This window comes from Silurus aristotelis (genome assembly GCF_946808225.1).
Source record: "Silurus aristotelis genome assembly, chromosome: 20".
Taxonomy (NCBI): Eukaryota; Metazoa; Chordata; class Actinopteri; order Siluriformes; family Siluridae; genus Silurus; species Silurus aristotelis.
The window spans coordinates 831,711-854,271 of record NC_139593.1 but is presented as its reverse complement, the minus strand read 5'-3'; the positions used below and the strand labels follow the sequence as shown (position 1 = coordinate 854,271).

The 22,561-nt window shown below is 44.3% G+C and overlaps 1 protein-coding gene across 1 annotated transcript; it reads left to right on the top strand.

Moving 5' to 3' along the window:
• The first annotated feature begins 1,779 nt into the window (after positions 1–1,779).
• Positions 1,780–18,849, top strand: LOC310715344 (cytochrome P450 3A27-like). The gene is made up of 13 exons (XM_083521720.1): positions 1,780–2,040; positions 2,550–2,643; positions 2,725–2,777; positions 2,891–2,990; positions 13,339–13,452; positions 13,635–13,723; positions 14,791–14,939; positions 15,692–15,819; positions 15,974–16,052; positions 16,269–16,429; positions 16,909–17,135; positions 18,404–18,566; positions 18,673–18,849. Exons 1-13 carry the CDS (start codon positions 1,970–1,972, stop codon positions 18,775–18,777), a joined length of 1,533 nt encoding a protein of 510 aa, XP_083377846.1. The 5' UTR covers positions 1,780–1,969; the 3' UTR covers positions 18,778–18,849.
• The last annotated feature ends 3,712 nt before the right edge of the window (positions 18,850–22,561 follow it).

Sequence of the window (22,561 nt, the reverse complement as noted above, 5' to 3'; positions counted from 1 at the left end):
AGTATAGAAGAGTATGTCCAGGTTTGATCCTAAACTTAAGCTACATGTTCTGCCTGTGTGCATGTAGGTTTTCTCTGGTTTCCATGCAAAGAACCTTACCAGAACACTACACTCCTGGTTACATCACCAATTACCTGCTTATATTTGTCAAAAATCTATTCTACTGTTTTGAGCAAGTTGGCTCTTTACTATCAATACTTTTATCTTCAATTTAATGTGTGGAACTCCGTCCCATCCAGAGTGTGTCCCTGCCTCAAATCATGCTTTCTTCTAGACTATGGACTCACCACCTCCATGAACAGGATGAAATGTTTTAGAAGTTTTTATGGCCATTATCTTCACACATTCACCCACAATGATAAAGTAAAAACACCCTTGAACTCTTGATATTCAGAACCTTGGATAAGGTTTTCCATCCTGAGCTCAGATGAATCCTGTGCAAGCACCCTGACTGTGCAGGAGTCTACACGTCTACACTAGAGTCATTGTTCACTTAAAGAAGAACCATCAGGACTCTTTCTAAAGCTGGACCCCGGGTCAAACAGCAAAGCACCCAAAACTAGCTTCAGGCTAGAGGGTCTACAGCAGCCCATAGAACTGTCAATGTAGAAATGGGCAATGATTGGGGCGTGTCTGCCACTCTAGTGCCACCATCAGGCTGAATTTGGGTTTAATATGAAAGCACATTATGATAATCATGTGCGAAAATCTAAATGCCAGATATCTTTGGATTCCTTGAGTGGAGATTAGTTTTTTCTGGACCATGATGTTAAGCTATGAAACTGATTTGCTATCACCACCTACTGGTCAAAAGTTACAAAAGCGTGCTATGCCGTAAGTGTTTTATATCCAACTCCACATGGTTCCATAAGCATCTCTCTGTATCTCAGCACAGTTAGATGGAGTTCTCTTGTTGAAGGTAAGTAGAGAAAGTACAGGAACATACGGTGGCCGAGAAGTGCAAAACACATTAACAAATCCAAAAACAAAATAACAAATTAAAAACCAAATTAACAAATCCAAAAACACAACGACAAGCCAGACAAACCGGAAAAGGTAGGTATAGTTTGCGAAGGGAAACTTACAGATCATTGGACAAGACACCTGTCAGTCAAGATATACAGGTGAGTGACAGGTGTCTTGTCCAATGATCTGTAAGTTTCCATTTACAAACCTACCTACCTTTTCCGGTTTGTCTGACTTGTCGTTGTGTTTTTTGGATTTGTTAATGTGTTTTTGGATTTGTTAATGTGTTATGCACTTCTCGGCCACCGTAGGAACAGCAGCAGTGCTGGGTTTTTTCCCTGCCCATGTGGTCATTCAGTTTATTTGGGTTCTAACTGCCGTTTCCAGTACAAGGAGAAGATTTTGCTCAAATTTCCTCAGAACTCAAAAGAAAAACAACAAAACTGCAACCTTAAAGTTTAGAGGAAAATTCTGTTCCTCACCAATCAGTTCAGTTCAGTGTTTATCAAGGAGGCCACGTTTCACAGTTCTAGCAACATTTATACATTTTCTTTACATGGTGTGTGTGCTTTTCAAATCAGCCAGAGGACACGGATTGGGTTACCAACACACACACACACACACACACACACACACACACACACACACACACACACTGCACTTCCTCTCTTCTTGTTGGCATTGGCAGGGTTTCATGTCACTTCAATGAACACTGTAAGGTTCCTCAGTGGGTGGACCGGTTGTGTATAACATTCCTCTCTGTGTGCGGAGGTCAGCGGTGTGTGTGTGTGTGTGTGTGTGTGTGTGTGTGTGTGTGTGTGTGTGTGTGTGTGTAGTGGGAGGTTCTGTTCCAGCTCTCCCTCCCTCTCTCTTGTTTTCTGTCTCTCACGAACACTACATGAACCTCAGACTGCAGCGTCTCTGGATGTCTGGACACTAAAACTCCTACTGATACTAACAGTAATAAGATTCAGAAGGAGGAAAAGTTCTGCTGCTCCTCACCATGGCGTGTTGGTGGAGCTTCTCAGCTGAGACCTGGGCTCTGATCCTGATCCTCATCAGCCTCATCCTCCTGTAAGTGACATTCACGTTACACATTATCTCGATGTTACTGCGACGGAAAAGAAGGAAGTGTGAATAAGTTCTGTATGGACTTTAAGAGGATGACAGAATGTGGATCTGATCTTCTGACTGTACTTGCTTCCTGGTCTGATGTTACTGATATTGAAAGGTGATCCTGTGTACTAAATGTCGGAACTAAGCCTGGTTTTTGACTCCGTTTCCAGAGTCTGTTTTTAAATTTAATTCAGAATTCATTCATTACAATGCTGAACTCCATCTGGCTCAGACTTTCTACCTTCAGGTACAGAGAGAGGTAATGAACTTCCCTTGAGAAATCATCTTAACAACACCTGTAACTAAACACTCCCACATGTGGACGTCCTTCCTGCCCTCCACCTCACTGTGTGTGTGTGTGTGTGTGTGTGTGTGTGTGTGTGTGTGTGTGTAGAATGATGATGTTGATGATGATGATGATGATGATGATGATGATGAAGAATAACCCTGTAATGTGCTGGTTGCAGGTACGGGTACTGGCCTTATGGGCTCTTTAAGCGTTTGGGAGTTCCTGGTCCTAAACCGGTACCGTTTTTAGGAACCATGTTACAGTACCGTAAGGTGAGTTTATATGATATTATAAAGATTGAACTCTGATAAAGTGATGATGTGAACTACACAATATTTCTCTCTGTTTTTTAGGGAATCCATCATTTTGATATGGAGTGTTTTCAGAAGTATGGAAAGATCTGGGGGTGAGTGTGTTAGTGTGTGTTCACTAGTGATGTGGATATTTGTGTGGAACTGATGTCACTCATGTTGCAGTGATGTGACGTGAGAATGTTGATGTTTCTGATGGAAATTACAGGATATATGAGGCGAGGAGGCCGATCCTCTGTGTGCTGGACCCTCACATCATCAAAACTGTCCTGATTAAAGAGTGTTACTCTCTCTTCACCAACCGCCGAGTGAGAGACCACACACACACACTACACACACTACACACACACTACACACACACTACACACACTCTCTCTTCACCAACCGCCGAGTGAGAGACCACACACACACACTACACACACTACACACACACTACACACACACTACACACACTCTCTCTTCACCAACCGCCGAGTGAGAGACCACACACACACACTACACACACTACACACACACTACACACACACTACACACACACTACACACACTCTCTCTTTACCAACCGCTGAGTGAGAGACCACACACACACACTACACACACACTACACACACACTACACACACACTACACACACTCTCTCTTTACCAACCGCCGAGTGAGAGACCACACACACACTACACACACACTACACACACACTACACACACACTACACACACACTACACACACTCTCTCTTCACCAACCGCTGAGTGAGAGACCACACACACACACTACACACACTCTCTCTTCACCAACCGCCGAGTGAGAGACCACACACACACTACACACACACTACACACACACTACACACACACTACACACACACTACACACACTCTCTCTTCACCAACCGCGGAGTGAGAGACCACACACACACTACACACACACTACACACACACTACACACACACTACACACACTCTCTCTTCACCAACCGCCGAGTGAGAGACCACACACACACTACACACACACTACACACACACTACACACACTCTCTCTTCACCAACCGCCGAGTGAGAGACCACACACACACACTACACACACACTACACACACACTACACACACTCTCTCTTCACCAACCGCCGAGTGAGAGACCACACACACACTACACACACACTACACACACACTACACACACTCTCTCTTCACCAACCGCCGTGTGAGAGACCACACACACACACTACACACACTACACACACACTACACACACACTACACACACACTACACACACTCTCTCTTCACCAACCGCCGAGTGAGAGACCACACACACACTACACACACACTACACACACACTACACACACACTACACACACTCTCTCTTCACCAACCGCCGAGTGAGAGACCACACACACACTACACACACACTACACACACACTACACACACACTACACACACTCTCTCTTCACCAACCGCCGAGTGAGAGACCACACACACACTACACACACACTACACACACTCTCTCTTCACCAACCGCCGAGTGAGAGACCACACACACACTACACACACTACACACACTCTCTTTTCACCAACCGCCGAGTGAGAGACCACACACACACTACACACACTACACACACTACACACACTCTCTCTTCACCAACCGCCGAGTGAGAGACCACACACACACTACACACACACTACACACACACTACACACACTACACACACTCTCTCTTCACCAACCGCCGAGTGAGAGACCACACACACACTACACACACTACACACACTCTCTCTTCACCAACCGCCGAGTGAGAGACCACACACACACTACACACACACTCTCACACACACTACACACACTCTCTCTTCACCAACCGCCGAGTGAGAGACCACACACACACACTACACACACACTCTCACACACACTACACACACTCTCTCTTTACCAACCGCCGAGTGAGAGACCACACACACATTACACACACTACAAACACACTACACACACTCTCACACACACACTCTCTTCACCAACCACCGAGTGAGAGACCACACACACACTGCACACTACACACACTCTCACACACACTCTCTCTTTACCAACCACCGAGTGAGAGACTACACACACTACACACACACTACACACTCACACACACACTCTCTCTTCACCAACCGCCGAGTGAGAGACCACACACACACTACAAACACTACACACACACTCTCACACACACTACACACACTCTCTCTTTACCAACCGCAGAGTGAGAGACCACACACACACTAGACACACTACACACACTCTCTCTTCACCAACCGCTGAGTGAGAGACCACACACACACTACACACACTCTCACACACACTCTTTCTTTACCAACAGCCGAGTGAGAGACCACACACACACTACACACACTACACACTCACACTACACACACACTACACACACTCTCTTCACCAACCGCCGAGTGAGAGACCACACACACACACTACACACACACTACACACTCACACACACACTCTCTTTTCACCAACCGCCGAGTGAGAGACCACACACACACTACACACACACTACACACAAACTACAGACTCTCACACACACACACACTCTCTCTTCACCAACCGCCAAGTGAGAGACCACACACACACACTACACACACTCTCACACACACTCTCTTCACCAACCGCCGAGTGAGAGACCACACACACACTACACACACTACACACTCACACACACACACTCTTTCTTCACCAACCGCCGAGTGAGAGACCACACACACACTACACACACTACACACACACTACACACTCACACACACACACTCTCTCTTCACCAACCGCCGAGTGAGAGACCACACACACACACTACAAACACTACACACACACTCTCACACACACTACACACACTCTCTCTTCACCAACCGCGGAGTGAGAGACCACACACACACTAGACACACACTACACACACTCTCTCTTCACCAACCGCTGAGTGAGAGACCACACACACACTACACACACTCTCACACACACTCTTTCTTCACCAACCGCCGAGTGAGAGACCACACACACACTACACACACACTACACACTCACACTACACACACACTACACACACTCTCTTCACCAACCGCCGAGTGAGAGACCACACACACACACTACACACACTACACACACACTACACACACACTACACACACTCTCTCTTCACCAACCGCCGAGTGAGAGACCACACACACACACTACACACACTACACACACACTACACACACACTACACACACTCTCTCTTCACCAACCGCCGAGTGAGAGACCACACACACACACTACACACACTACACACACACTACACACACACTACACACACACTACACACACTCTCTCTTTACCAACCGCTGAGTGAGAGACCACACACACACACTACACACACACTACACACACACTACACACACACTACACACACTCTCTCTTTACCAACCGCCGAGTGAGAGACCACACACACACTACACACACACTACACACACACTACACACACACTACACACACTCTCTCTTCACCAACCGCTGAGTGAGAGACCACACACACACACTACACACACTCTCTCTTCACCAACCGCCGAGTGAGAGACCACACACACACTACACACACACTACACACACACTACACACACACTACACACACACTACACACACACTACACACACTCTCTCTTCACCAACCGCCGAGTGAGAGACCACACACACACTACACACACACTACACACACACTACACACACACTACACACACACTACACACACTCTCTCTTCACCAACCGCCGAGTGAGAGACCACACACACACTACACACACACTACACACACACTACACACACTCTCTCTTCACCAACCGCCGAGTGAGAGACCACACACACACACTACACACACTACACACACACTACACACACACTACACACACTCTCTCTTCACCAACCGCCGAGTGAGAGACCACACACACACACTACACACACACTACACACACACTACACACACTCTCTCTTCACCAACCGCCGTGTGAGAGACCACACACACACACTACACACACTACACACACACACTACACACACACTACACACACACTACACACACTCTCTCTTCACCAACCGCCGAGTGAGAGACCACACACACACTACACACACACTACACACACACTACACACACACTACACACACTCTCTCTTCACCAACCGCCGAGTGAGAGACCACACACACACTACACACACACTACACACACACTACACACACACTACACACACACTACACACACTCTCTCTTCACCAACCGCCGAGTGAGAGACCACACACACACTACACACACACTACACACACTCTCTCTTCACCAACCGCCGAGTGAGAGACCACACACACACTACACACACTACACACACTCTCTTTTCACCAACCGCCGAGTGAGAGACCACACACACACTACACACACTACACACACTACACACACTCTCTCTTCACCAACCGCCGAGTGAGAGACCACACACACACTACACACACACTACACACACACTACACACACTACACACACTCTCTCTTCACCAACCGCCGAGTGAGAGACCACACACACACTACACACACTACACACACTACACACACTCTCTCTTCACCAACCGCCGAGTGAGAGACCACACACACACTACACACACACTCTCACACACACTACACACACTCTCTCTTCACCAACCGCCGAGTGAGAGACCACACACACACACTACACACACACTCTCACACACACTACACACACTCTCTCTTTACCAACCGCCGAGTGAGAGACCACACACACATTACACACACTACAAACACACTACACACACTCTCACACACACACTCTCTTCACCAACCACCGAGTGAGAGACCACACACACACTGCACACTACACACACTCTCACACACACTCTCTCTTTACCAACCACCGAGTGAGAGACCACACACACTACACACACTACACACACACTACACACTCACACACACACTCTCTCTTCACCAACCGCCGAGTGAGAGACCACACACACACTACAAACACTACACACACACTCTCACACACACTACACACACTCTCTCTTTACCAACCGCAGAGTGAGAGACCACACACACACTAGACACACTACACACACTCTCTCTTCACCAACCGCTGAGTGAGAGACCACACACACACTACACACACTTTCACACACACTCTTTCTTTACCAACAGCCGAGTGAGAGACCACACACACACTACACACACTACACACTCACACTACACACACACTACACACACTCTCTTCACCAACCGCCGAGTGAGAGACCACACACACACACTACACACACACTACACACTCACACACACACTCTCTTTTCACCAACCGCCGAGTGAGAGACCACACACACACTACACACACACTACACACAAACTACAGACTCTCACACACACACACACTCTCTCTTCACCAACCGCCAAGTGAGAGACCACACACACACACTACACACACTCTCACACACACTCTCTTCACCAACCGCCGAGTGAGAGACCACACACACACTACACACACTACACACTCACACACACACACTCTTTCTTCACCAACCGCCGAGTGAGAGACCACACACACACTACACACACTACACACACACTACACACTCACACACACACACTCTCTCTTCACCAACCGCCGAGTGAGAGACCACACACACACACTACAAACACTACACACACACTCTCACACACACTACACACACTCTCTCTTCACCAACCGCGGAGTGAGAGACCACACACACACTAGACACACACTACACACACTCTCTCTTCACCAACCGCTGAGTGAGAGACCACACACACACTACACACACACTACACACACTCTCTCTTCACCAACCGCCGAGTGAGAGACCACACACACACTACACACACACTACACACACACTACACACACACTACACACACTCTCTCTTCACCAACCGCCGAGTGAGAGACCACACACACACTACACACACACTACACACACACTACACACACACTACACACACACTACACACACTCTCTCTTCACCAACCGCCGAGTGAGAGACCACACACACACTACACACACACTACACACACTCTCTCTTCACCAACCGCCGAGTGAGAGACCACACACACACTACACACACTACACACACTCTCTTTTCACCAACCGCCGAGTGAGAGACCACACACACACTACACACACTACACACACTACACACACTCTCTCTTCACCAACCGCCGAGTGAGAGACCACACACACACTACACACACACTACACACACACTACACACACTACACACACTCTCTCTTCACCAACCGCCGAGTGAGAGACCACACACACACTACACACACTACACACACTCTCTCTTCACCAACCGCCGAGTGAGAGACCACACACACACTACACACACACTCTCACACACACTACACACACTCTCTCTTCACCAACCGCCGAGTGAGAGACCACACACACACACTACACACACACTCTCACACACACTACACACACTCTCTCTTTACCAACCGCCGAGTGAGAGACCACACACACATTACACACACTACAAACACACTACACACACTCTCACACACACACTCTCTTCACCAACCACCGAGTGAGAGACCACACACACACTGCACACTACACACACTCTCACACACACTCTCTCTTTACCAACCACCGAGTGAGAGACCACACACACTACACACACTACACACACACTACACACTCACACACACACTCTCTCTTCACCAACCGCCGAGTGAGAGACCACACACACACTACAAACACTACACACACACTCTCACACACACTACACACACTCTCTCTTTACCAACCGCAGAGTGAGAGACCACACACACACTAGACACACTACACACACTCTCTCTTCACCAACCGCTGAGTGAGAGACCACACACACACTACACACACTTTCACACACACTCTTTCTTTACCAACAGCCGAGTGAGAGACCACACACACACTACACACACTACACACTCACACTACACACACACTACACACACTCTCTTCACCAACCGCCGAGTGAGAGACCACACACACACACTACACACACACTACACACTCACACACACACTCTCTTTTCACCAACCGCCGAGTGAGAGACCACACACACACTACACACACACTACACACAAACTACAGACTCTCACACACACACACACTCTCTCTTCACCAACCGCCAAGTGAGAGACCACACACACACACTACACACACTCTCACACACACTCTCTTCACCAACCGCCGAGTGAGAGACCACACACACACTACACACACTACACACTCACACACACACACTCTTTCTTCACCAACCGCCGAGTGAGAGACCACACACACACTACACACACTACACACACACTACACACTCACACACACACACTCTCTCTTCACCAACCGCCGAGTGAGAGACCACACACACACACTACAAACACTACACACACACTCTCACACACACTACACACACTCTCTCTTCACCAACCGCGGAGTGAGAGACCACACACACACTAGACACACACTACACACACTCTCTCTTCACCAACCGCTGAGTGAGAGACCACACACACACTACACACACTCTCACACACACTCTTTCTTCACCAACCGCCGAGTGAGAGACCACACACACACTACACACACACTACACACTCACACTACACACACACTACACACACTCTCTTCACCAACCGCCGAGTGAGAGACCACACACACACACTACACACACACTACACACTCACACACACACTCTCTTTTCACCAACCGCCGAGTGAGAGACCACACACACACTACACACACACTACACACAAACTACAGACTCTCACACACACACACTCTCTTTTCACCAACTGCCAAGTGAGAGACCACACACACACACACTACACACACTCTCACACACACTCTCTCTTCACCAACCGCCGAGTGAGAGACCACACACACACTACACACACTACACACTCACACACACACTCTTTCTTCACCAACCGCCGAGTGAGAGACCACACACACTACACACACACACACACACTCTCAAACACACTACACACACTACACACACACTACACACACCACACACACTCTCTCTTCACCAACCGCCGAGTGAGAGACCACACACTACACACACACTACACACTCACACACACTCTGTCTTCACCAACCGCCGAGTGAGAGACCACACACACACTACACACACTACACACTCACACACACACTCTTTCTTCACCAACCGCCGAGTGAGAGACCACACACACTACACACACACACTCTCAAACACACTACACACCACACACTACACACACACTACACGAGTGAGAGACCACACACACTACACACACACTTACACTTTTACACACACTCACACACAACACATACTACACACTACACACACTCTCACTACACACTTACACACACTACACACACTCACAAACACTACACACACACACTCTCACACACACACACTATACACACTCGCACAAACACCACACACACTACACACACACACTCTCACTACACTACACACTTATACCCTCTCACACTTTCACAAACACCACACACACTACATACACTCACACACACTACACACACTTATACACTCTTACACACATTACACACACTTATACACTCTCACACACACCACACACACTACACACACTTATACACTCTCACACACACTACACACACTACACACACTCTCACTACACACACTTACACTCTCACACTATCACACACACTCACACTCTCACACTCTCACACACTACACACACTCTCACTACACACACTTACACTCTCACACTATCACACACACACTCACACTCTCACAAACACCACACACACTACACACACACTACACACACTCTCACACTTACACACGCTACACACACTCACACACATTACACACACATACACTCTCACACACATTACACACACGCTCACTACACACATTTACACTCTCACACACACTTACACTCTCACAAACACCACACACACTACACACACACTAACAAACACCATGCACACTACACACACTCTCACACACACTCACACACTCTTACAAACACCACACACACTAAACACACTCTGACAAACACCACACAAAATACAGACTCTCACACACACACTCTCTCTTCATCAACCGCCAAGTGAGAGACCACACACACACTACACACACTACACACACTCTCACACACACTCTCTCTTCACCAACCGCCGAGTGAGAGACCACACACACACTACACACTCACACACACACTCTCTCTTTACCAACCGCCGAGTGAGAGACCACACACACTACACACACTACACACTCACACTCTCAAACACACTACACACACACTACACACACTCTCTCTTTACCAACCGCCGAGTGAGAGACCACACACACACTACACACACACTACACACACACTTACACTTTCACACACACAACACATACTACACACTACACACACTCTTACACACACTACACACACTCACACACACTACACACACTCACACACACTACACACACACACTCTCACACACACACACTACACACACTACACACACTATACACACTCGCACAAACACCACACACACTACACACACACTCTTACTACACTACACACTTATACCCTCTCACACTCTCACAAACACCACACACACTACATACACTCACACACACTACACACACTTATACACTCTCACACACATTACACACACTTATACACTCTCACACACACCACACACACTACACACACTTATACACTCTCACAAACACTACACACACTACACACACTCTCACTACACACACTTACACTATCACACACACTCACACTCTCACACACTACACACACACTCACTACACACACTTACACTTTCACACTATCACACACACTCACACTCTTACAAACACCACACACACTACACACACACTACACACACTCTCACACTTACACACGCTACACACACTCACACACACCACACACACTTCACACACTCACAAACACCACACACACTACACACACTCACACTACACACACTCTCACACACATTACACACACATACACTCTCACACACATTACACACATGCTCACTACACACATTTACACTCTCACACACATTACACACACATACACTCTCACACACATTACACACATGCTCACTACACACATTTACACTCTCACACACACTACACACACTCTCACACACACTCACACTTACACTCTCACAAACACCACACACACTACACACACACTAACAAACACCATGCACACTACACACACTCTCACACACACTCACACACTCTTACAAACACCACACACACTAAACACACTCTGACAAACACCACACACACTACACACACTCTCACACACACTCACACACTCTCACAAACACCACACACATTTACATTCACACTCTCACACCACACACACTACACACACTCTCACACTCTTATACACTCTTACACTACACACACTTAAACACACTCACACTCTAACACAAAATATTATTTTAAATCATTAATAAATTACAGTGTGATACGGTTTGAAGAATTTTGGCTAAATGTTGTATCCATGAGCAAAAATACCTCAAATGATTTGAAATGCTAATAATATTATACACAACTCAGATCTTGTGACTTCCTGTGATTAATAGGAAAGTATTATTTACATTTATGTCAGAAATTCCCTCTGAGTGGTCCTCTGTACGACGCAGTGACTACCGCCAAAGACGAGGACAGGAGGAGGATCAGGGGTGTTCTCTCTCCATCGTTCACCAGCGGCAGGCTGAAGGAGGTGTGTGTGTGTGTGTGTGTGTGTGTGTGTGTGTGTGTGTGTGTGTGTGTGTGTGTGTGTGTGTGAGTGTGCGTGTGCGTGTGCGAGTGTGTGTGTGTGTGTGTGCGTGTTTGTGTGAGAGAGAGACTTTGACCTTCTCTTCATGATGATAGTAAGGGTAGATGTTATTTTCTGTTCCTCAGATGTTTGGAATCATGAAGTCACATTCTCACACACTGGTTGAAAATCTGAAGAAGACGTCAGAGCGAGGAGAATCAGCAGATATTAAAGAGTAAACCATCCTACTCTTATTTGTATGTGTGTGTGTGTGTGTGTGTGTGTGTGTGTGTGTGTGTGTGTGTGTGTGTGTGAAATTTTACACTTTATAAAATATTTACAGCATTTATCAGAGGCCATGATACAGTGTTTGCTGATGACACTGTTCTGGTGAGTCTGATCTCTGGCAACAACACGAAGGCCTACAGGGAGGAGATCAAACGCTTGGGAAACTGTCACCAGGAGTACAACCTCCTCCTAAACATCAGCAAGATAAAAAGGGCTGGTTGTGGACTTTAGCATGAAGCAGGAAAGAAGATCAATGGGACTACAGTGGAGAGAGTAGAGAGTTTTTATTCTTCTGTAAATATCATTACCACCTTAGATGCTTAGGGACTTCAAATAGCCCTTAAAGGTGCTCATTGTACAGATTATTGTAATTGTAACTATTAACTCCTATTTAGTTTATCTGGACCCCCAGCCATGTTTCAACATCTTAAAGACTAAACAGACTGGACCATGGTCAGGTGTTTCACCAAATTGCCAAGACAATTGAACCGTGATTGTGGCAAAACCAACAAGATGGTGACCAGATTATTTGAGCTGGATGGCTGTTATTGCACAACCAAAATTCCAAAAAGTTGGGACAATGTGCAAAATGTAAATAGAAACAAAATGCTATGATTTGCAAATCCTATAAATCCATATTCTATTCACAATCATAAACAAATAACATAGCAAACGTTTACACGTAAGAAATGTACCAATTGTAAGGAAATAAATAAATTTGAATTCGATTGCTCCAACATGTTTTAAAAATGTTGGGACCATGTCGACCAATTTAACGGTTTCACTGATACTTGATTTTTGGAACTATCGGCTATTGGCTTAAATACATATGGATAGTTTTTCCGGGTTGTGTCTGTGCTGGAGTGGCTGAGAAGATCTGCTATCATTATACATGAATGCATGTATATTCACACTGTATTCGTCTGAGGACCATTCTGTAGTCTAGAATCTGTGGTCATGAGCATTTCCAATTTTGCAACTTTGACAGACTGATGGTGGTTTTGGTCATTTCAGGTTTTTCGGACCGTACAGTATGGACGTGGTGACCAGCACAGCATTTAGTGTTGATATCGACTCCCTAAACAACCCCAATGATCCATTTGTATCCAACATCAAGAAACTGCTGAATTTCAACATGTTCAACCCTCTGCTACTTATCATTGGTAACTTTTAAATTTAGAATAATGTTCAGAGTCCAAAAGTATTTAGACAGTTGTGCAGTCTTTGTTTGAAGGCTTTGAGTTTTAATGAGAAAAAATAAGTTTGAACACTTTTTTTTTATTTAAAGTGTATAACAACAATATCGCTTTAATCATTTTAATAAATATAAACATTTTTAACACAAAGACCCTCCATTTCATTTATGTAAATAAAAGACCTGGAACTGATGAGTATTTAATGTGCATTTAGTAGCTGTTAATGGCTTTTAAAGCAGCAGATCATGGTCAAGAGTAAAAGATCATCATTAGGCTGAAAAACAAAACAGGCCTCTCATAGAAAGAGCAGAAACTTTAGAAGGTCTACAGACAGAAGGAACGTAATAAAGAACTCATCAACACCAGAAATACTACAGAAAACAACAAAAGTGGATGATCCTAGAATTCTTTCCTTTGTGAAGAAAAATCTCTTCACAAGTAAATACAGAAATTTTACCGCACAATTCAAACAACCGGTTAAGAAAAGAAAGTCCAGATTAGACTGTTAAAAACTGTAAAATATTTGCAGCACACTAGGTCTTAAATGGCAGTCAGTCAAACTGTGTGTGTGTGTGTGTGTGTGTGTGTGTGTGTGTGTGTGTGTGTGTGTGTGTGTGTATTGTAGTAAAATGAAGTCTGTAGTTAATATTATTTTAGAACACAATAGAAGAGGTTCACACTGTGTAACTGTCTACATTTATGTTCTGTATTTTAAACAGTGCTGTTTCCCTTCTTCATACCTCTGCTGGAGAAAATGTCTGTTTCCTTTTTCCCGACTGCAGTGACGGATTTCTTTTTTGCTTCATTGAGAAAAATCAAGTCTGAACGTGTGGCTGAGGATCATAAGGTTCAGCTTCTCTGGTTTACACATAAAGACGTCTAAAACTCCTTTACACCTAAGATTTTATATGATGTTTTATAAATTCTGTAAAAATGTCTGTTGTAAAAATCACTATAGAAATAAACATGACTTGTTTTATTGTGTCTCCGACTTCCTGCAGAGACGAGTGGACTTCCTGCAGCTGATGATTGATTCTCAGAAAGACAGCAACAATATAAACAGCAAAGAAACAATTAAAGGTATTTCCATCAGTAAAACATCTCACACACACACACACACACACACACACACACACACACACACACACACACACACACACACACACACACACACACACACACACAGATCAGTCTGTCGAGTTTACCACTAAACTAAACAACAAATCGTGTGTGTGTGTGTGTGTGTGTGTGTGTGTGTGTGTGTGTGTGTGTGTGTGTGTGTGTGTGTGTGTGAAGGTCTGAATGATCATGAGATCCTGTCCCAGTCCTTGGTGTTCATCTTTGCTGGTTATGACACAAGCAGCAAGACGCTGTCGTTCCTCTTCTACAATCTGGCCAGTAATCCAGAGACCATGAAGAAACTGCAGAAGGAAATTGATGAAACTTTCCCTAATGAGGTGAATGAATCAACTTACAAATCTGTTATAAATGTGTTTTCAGTGTTATATTATTATACATAAAGTTTAATTAGCAAGCAAATGAGATGCTGAGACCAAAATATGAGGAGCATCTAAACTCTCCTGGTCCTCCAGTTTATGATGGGGGTCTATGTGGAGTCTATGATAGAAATCTAGGACAAGGGTCTACATGGAGATGTGAGTGAGATCTACATGGAGTCTACAACAGGGTTCTACATGGAGTTCACGACAGGGATCCAAATGGAGTTTATAACAGGGTTCTACATGGAGTTATGACAGGGTTCTACATGGAGTTATGACAGGGTTCTACATGGAGTTATGACAGGGTTCTACATGGAGTCTATGACGGGGTTCTACATGGAGTTTGTGATGGGGGTTTTTGTGGGCCTGAGACTGTGGTTGACACGCAGACTGAGATGGGGGTGATCACTACCTGTTGTTGTATTTTTGCTTTTCAGGCTGCAGTTGATTATGACATGATGATGAACATGGATTATCTGGATGCTGCTCTGAACGAGTCCCTCAGGTTGTACCCGGTTGCTTATCGTCTGGAAAGAGTCTGCAAGAAAACGGTTGAAATAAAAGGTGTTACCATCCCAAAAGACACTGCCATTTTCATCCCCACCTACACTCTACACAGGGACCCTGAATACTGGACTGATCCAGACACCTTCAACCCTGAGAGGTATGAAGTGAACAAATTAGTTGTAAATATTTGGTCTACTACTACCAGGTTCTTACTCACGTACATTTTCAAAAAAACTTTTTTTTACTTATAACGTTTCATTTTAACCTGTAAAATACTCATAGCTAATCTTGAATTCTGTCTGATTTTCTTTGTTTGTGTTTTATTTACATAAAAAAAAAAATTCAATACACTTTTGCTGGAATTTGGACCAAATTAGAGGCATCACACACACGCATTTTGAATTTTTGGTAATTTGGATAGTTTTTGACTTTAGCTAGTTAAATCTGCTCGCTAGTTAGGTTTTGAACATTCTATACAATGGTTTGAGAGTCATTAGGAATGAATCCATATACTGAAGGTCTATTTTGCAGAAATGAATCCAAGCTCAGTGGGCAAAGGGGTCAAAATAAATCTAAACAGCACCCACCAAATGAAGATCAAATCACTAGAAAATGAGTCAATGTTTTATATATTATTTACATACAGACAGGATCTGTGTAACTGAGGAAAGAGGGAAGGGCAGATCAGTGGTTAAGATGTCGGACTTGTAATCAGAATGTTGTGAGCTCAGATCCCACCACCACTACTGCAGGGCCCGTGAGAAAGGCCCTGAACCCTCAGCTGCTCACTTGTATGAAAGTTGGTCTGGATGAAGGCGTCTGCCTAATGCCATAAATGTAAAATGTAAATCCCACGTCCTACCTCTGGATAGAGTTCTTTCAGTTGGAGATACTTTGTATGAAGATTTACTCTGTGTTCCACAACAACAGCCTATAGATCTATGAAGTTACTGAGTAACTCAAGAACTTTGAGGATGGATTTGAAGTGAGCTTAACCCTTAACTGCTCAGTTGCATGAATAAGATAATTGTAAGTCGCTCTGGATAAAGGTGTCTGCCAAATGCTGTAAATGTAATGGTATTTAAAAAATCCAGATTAGGCTGCCCTCTGGTGCTCTGGAGGGAGATTGCCTGGGCTGGATGGTACACATTGGCTGGTTAAATTAGCTAGTTAGTAGTTTGCATAGCTAATGTGCCTTTATATTTATTTAAAACAATAACAAAAAACAAAAAACTAAACTGTTATTAAACATCAGCAGAAAAAAACACAAAAGTGTTTAAATCGCTGCAGAATCTCAACAACAGCCAGCTTTATGATCACGAGGGCAAAACTCATCCGAATGCAGTTTCTGGTTTGAGATACCCCCTGTGATCATCCCAATTTGTTTGTTTGAATGTTATTTGTTGATTCTTCATGTTGTTTCAGGTTCACTCAGGAGAATAAGGAGAAAATCGAGCAGTATGCCTACATGCCGTTTGGTTTAGGACCCAGAAACTGCATTGGGATGAGGTTTGCCCTTGTGATCATTAAGCTGGCTGTTGTTGAGATTCTGCAGAGATTCGACATCAGTCTTTCTGAGGAAACGAAGGTCAGGATCTTCTTAAACCATCTTAAACCTTGTACAGATAATGTGAGTTGATTAGTTAGTAATGTTAGTAATGCTGGTAATAGAAATGTTCTCATTTTCCAACCAGTTTCCTCTGGAGCTGATCAACACTGGAGTTCTGGCTCCTAAACACCCCATAAAACTCAAATTCACACCTCGGAACACACCAGACTCCAGCCACATGAACTCCTAGACTCTCATAGCGTCTGCTTAGATATTTCTGATTTTTTATTTATTTGTACTGTATTAAAGTTCATCTGTATTTTACATTGAAGTGTGTAATGATCTCACTGTGGGTCATTATTCAAACATCTGCAGCACTTTTTAGTACCAGTGTGATTTATTATGTTCACCTGAAAAACTCACTTTATTGTGACATTAATATTTAAATCATGTTAAATACGTCACTATTTTACCTCATTAATGTTAAACCAGGAAACACTTAGAGTAGAAGCAAAAACACCAGGTGATCTTTTACTTTCTCAAAGGGATGAATGGACATTAAGTGCCACCCAGATGAGGAGAAGGTTTCCTTTTGGAGTCTGGTTCCTCTCAAAATTTCTTTCTGGTGTCATCTCAGGGAGTTTTTCCTTCACCCAGTCACCACTGGATCACGCATTAGTGATAAACTTATAATGAACTTTAATTAACCTCTTTATCTCTAAAAAGCTGCTCTGGGACAAAGTTCACTGCTAAAGTGCGCTAGTAAAAAAGAATTGATTGAATATATGAATGTGATGCTGCTTGATTCCAGACGTTCCACTGAAATGTGGTGTGTGGCTGTGGGGATTAGTGAGCATTTAGCTCCAACTGAGTTCATCAAGTTCTTCCACTCAACCGTCACATCAACACCATGTTTTTATGGACCGTGCATTGTGTACAGGAGCATCATCATGCTGGAGCAGGATTTGGGAATCTGAAATTGTAACGCTCCCATGTACAGAAAAGCTCAGTACAGCTGTGTGCTTCAGACTTTGTGCCAGATGCATATATACGATGTGATGGTTGGGGTGAAGATACTTTTGGTCTTATATTGTATATGCATAGTTAAGAAAACATAGATGGAAGATCTTGACATGATTGTGACTGAATCTGATCTGACACTTCTTGTTGTCAGTGGGTGGCGCTATAGAAATAAATCCCCACTGCTATGTTCTTTTGCTACGTGTGAAATTTTAGGCCACGGTACACGATACACAGAGTATATAATCATATCTCAGGTTTGTTTGTATGGTCTGATATGGCTGTTTGATTCTATCGCCATGGCAACACTTGAGATACCTAAGATTTTGGATGTGGGAAATTTCCACATGATCCTGTTGGTGTGAATCAGATAACCAGCCTGGGGGAGTATTAAAATCCAGCACGTCTGTTTATGGAAGGAGCAGGTGGACTTTTTCAAAACTCGTCTCACGCTTCTCTTTTCTTTCGCTCAAATCATCATTTCATGAATAAATATTACTGTAAATTGTTCTCACAAATATTTAGAATGAAGAAATAAGGTGTGTTTAGTTCATTTAGTTTAGTTAGTCTTCATGCCAGTTCTGTTAATATTTAAACCCCAAACAGTAAAATTGTAAGCAAATTAGTTTCCGTAACCAGTCTGAATAAACACAAACTTTACAACTGCTCCATATTCACAAGCACAATGAAGAAACCTTCAGACGTGGATGAGGAGGCGTGAGCTTGTTTCTATAGCAGTCAGTCAGTGTGTTCCACAGAGTTCTCAGGAGGCACCTCCCGGGAGCGACGGCACGCCCCAGCAGCTGAAGGAAAGTCACTCCGACTACAGTTTTCACCACTTTTTTATCACTTTTTTAATCCGTGCTTCATGAATTTTACATATAAGTCCATCCTTATTATTTTATTTGACCCAATGATTTTAAAAGCCTTCATTAATTACCAAAGTAGATTTTCTTCATGTTCTTTACATGAAGAACATGTAAAATCTGATTTTTCATATATATCTCTAATATTCCTGATTCCCAGTATTACACCTTGTTTCTGATTTCAAATCAACTTTGCCTTTTTTTTTTCTTTACTTTGCTCTGTGACTGTTTGCTTGAACGCCGCCATCAAAGATTCTCTCTGGATTTTTTTGTTTTTTCATGATGTGTATGTTTATGTTTAATATGCTAAATGTGCTAAAGTTCTTTTCTTCTGTCTTTGTTTCAGCTTGAATTTTTCCTGCGTGTATCTCGTCGTGTTCTACAGTCACTTCCTCTCCTCTTCTAAAACTTTTATTATTATTTTATAATCATTTCAATAATGGTGATGGAACTCACTTTAAAGTTGTTATTAAACTCTTTATATGTTGAGTTCTGTATTTGTCTGTGCCTCAACTGAAAAATATTACCAGCTTAATGCTGAATATTGTTAACATGATATTGTTAAAATACTGCTGAAATAAAATACATTTCTCAACCCATTCACAACTTCTATCTTCTGAGCTTCAAACTCAGGCATAATGTAACAGTTCCCTCTACAATTACCCTCCTCACCACCAGGGGGAACCCTCGCCTGAATTCTGAGCACATCTTGGTCTTTGGCCACTTCCTGTGTTTGCAGTTCTTAAGCCATGTTAAAGCTGAATTGTGTGTGGAGTGTTTTATTGTTATGAGATGATCTGTGCACTGATGCTGCTTGTGTTTGTAGATGTATTAATTTGCAGTCTGTTTCCGTCCCTCCATTTACACACAGTCGAGGAAAAAACATCTGCACTTCAATCAGATACGCTTCTTCTCTATTACGGTTTCAGTCCCAGTTCCTTAAAGATTCAGTCTCCTCCTCTCCTCTCCTCCTCTTCACTCTTTCCTCCTCTCCTTTCCTCCTCTCTCCTCTCTCCTTCTCTTCACTCTTTCCTCCTCTCCTCTCCACTCTTTCCTCCTCTCCTCTCCTCTCCTCCTCTCTACTTTCTCCTCCTTTTCACTCTCTCCTCCTCTCCTCTCCTCCTTTTCACTCTCTCCTCCTCTCCTCTCCTCCTCTCCTCCTTTTCACTCTCTCCTCCTCTCCTCTCCTCCTCTCCTCCTCTCCACTCTTTCCTCCTCTCCTCTCCTCTCCACAGCTGATGTGTGACCATGCCCCAGTGCCACCACAAAGAAAAGGTCTCTGCAGAGACACTATCAAGACCCTGAGCCACATCAGATCCAGTGTTCTGATCCAGTGTTCTGATGCAGTGTGATGATCTTTCAGCTTCTCTCTTGTAGTTTTTGTGATGAACGAATGAATAAATAAAAAAGGAACATGAAGAGAGAAGTTTTCACTCCCTGTGTTTTCTAAGTGCATTTCACAGACAACCCCCCCCCCCCACACACACACACACACACACACACACACACACACAGTGTATCATTAATCCATGATGAATGAAGTGCAGAAGAAATAAAACACACACATCACATCCAGCTGAAGGAGAGACTCAGTAAACGAGTGAGAAGAAGTTTCTGCTCCTCTATTGAACACGAACGATTTAAAACGACGAAAGTAGTAAGAAGAAGATAAACGATCTCAGTTTATGGTTTCATAGAGGAAGTTGGGCGTTTTCTAACACCCTGTCGGCTATGAAGAGATAAGTGTGTGCGTGTGCGTGTGTGTGCTTGTGCGTACGTGTGCGTGTGTGTGTGCGTGCGTGTGCTTGTGCGTGCGTGTGCTTGTGTGTGTGTGTGTGTGTGTGTGTGTGTGTGTGCGTGTGCGGTCTCTTTGCTGTTTCTTATTTAAAGAACCGAAGTCTGCATCGTCTCTGGATTCCCTGTATGACTACTAACAGCTCCACTGCTGCTCCTCATCCTAACACTTCATCACCGTGCTGCTGCTCCTCATCCTAACACTTCATCACCGTGCTGCTGCTCCTCATCCTAACACTTCATCACCGTGCTGCTGCTCCTCATCCTAACACTTCATCACCGTGCTGCTGCTCCTCATCCTAACACTTCATCACCGTGCTGCTGCTCCTCATCCTAACACTTCATCACCGTGCT

Excerpts from the sequence above, each read along its gene's own strand:
- LOC310715344 (XM_083521720.1), top strand. The coding sequence starts at position 1,970 with ATGGCGTGTTGGTGGAGCTTCTCAGCTGAGACCTGGGCTCTGATCCTG. Across the intron at positions 2,041-2,549 it reads CTCATCAGCCTCATCCTCCT|GTACGGGTACTGGCCTTATG; the intron begins GTAAGTGACATT and ends TGCTGGTTGCAG. Across the intron at positions 16,430-16,908 it reads ATGAAACTTTCCCTAATGAG|GCTGCAGTTGATTATGACAT; the intron begins GTGAATGAATCA and ends TTTGCTTTTCAG.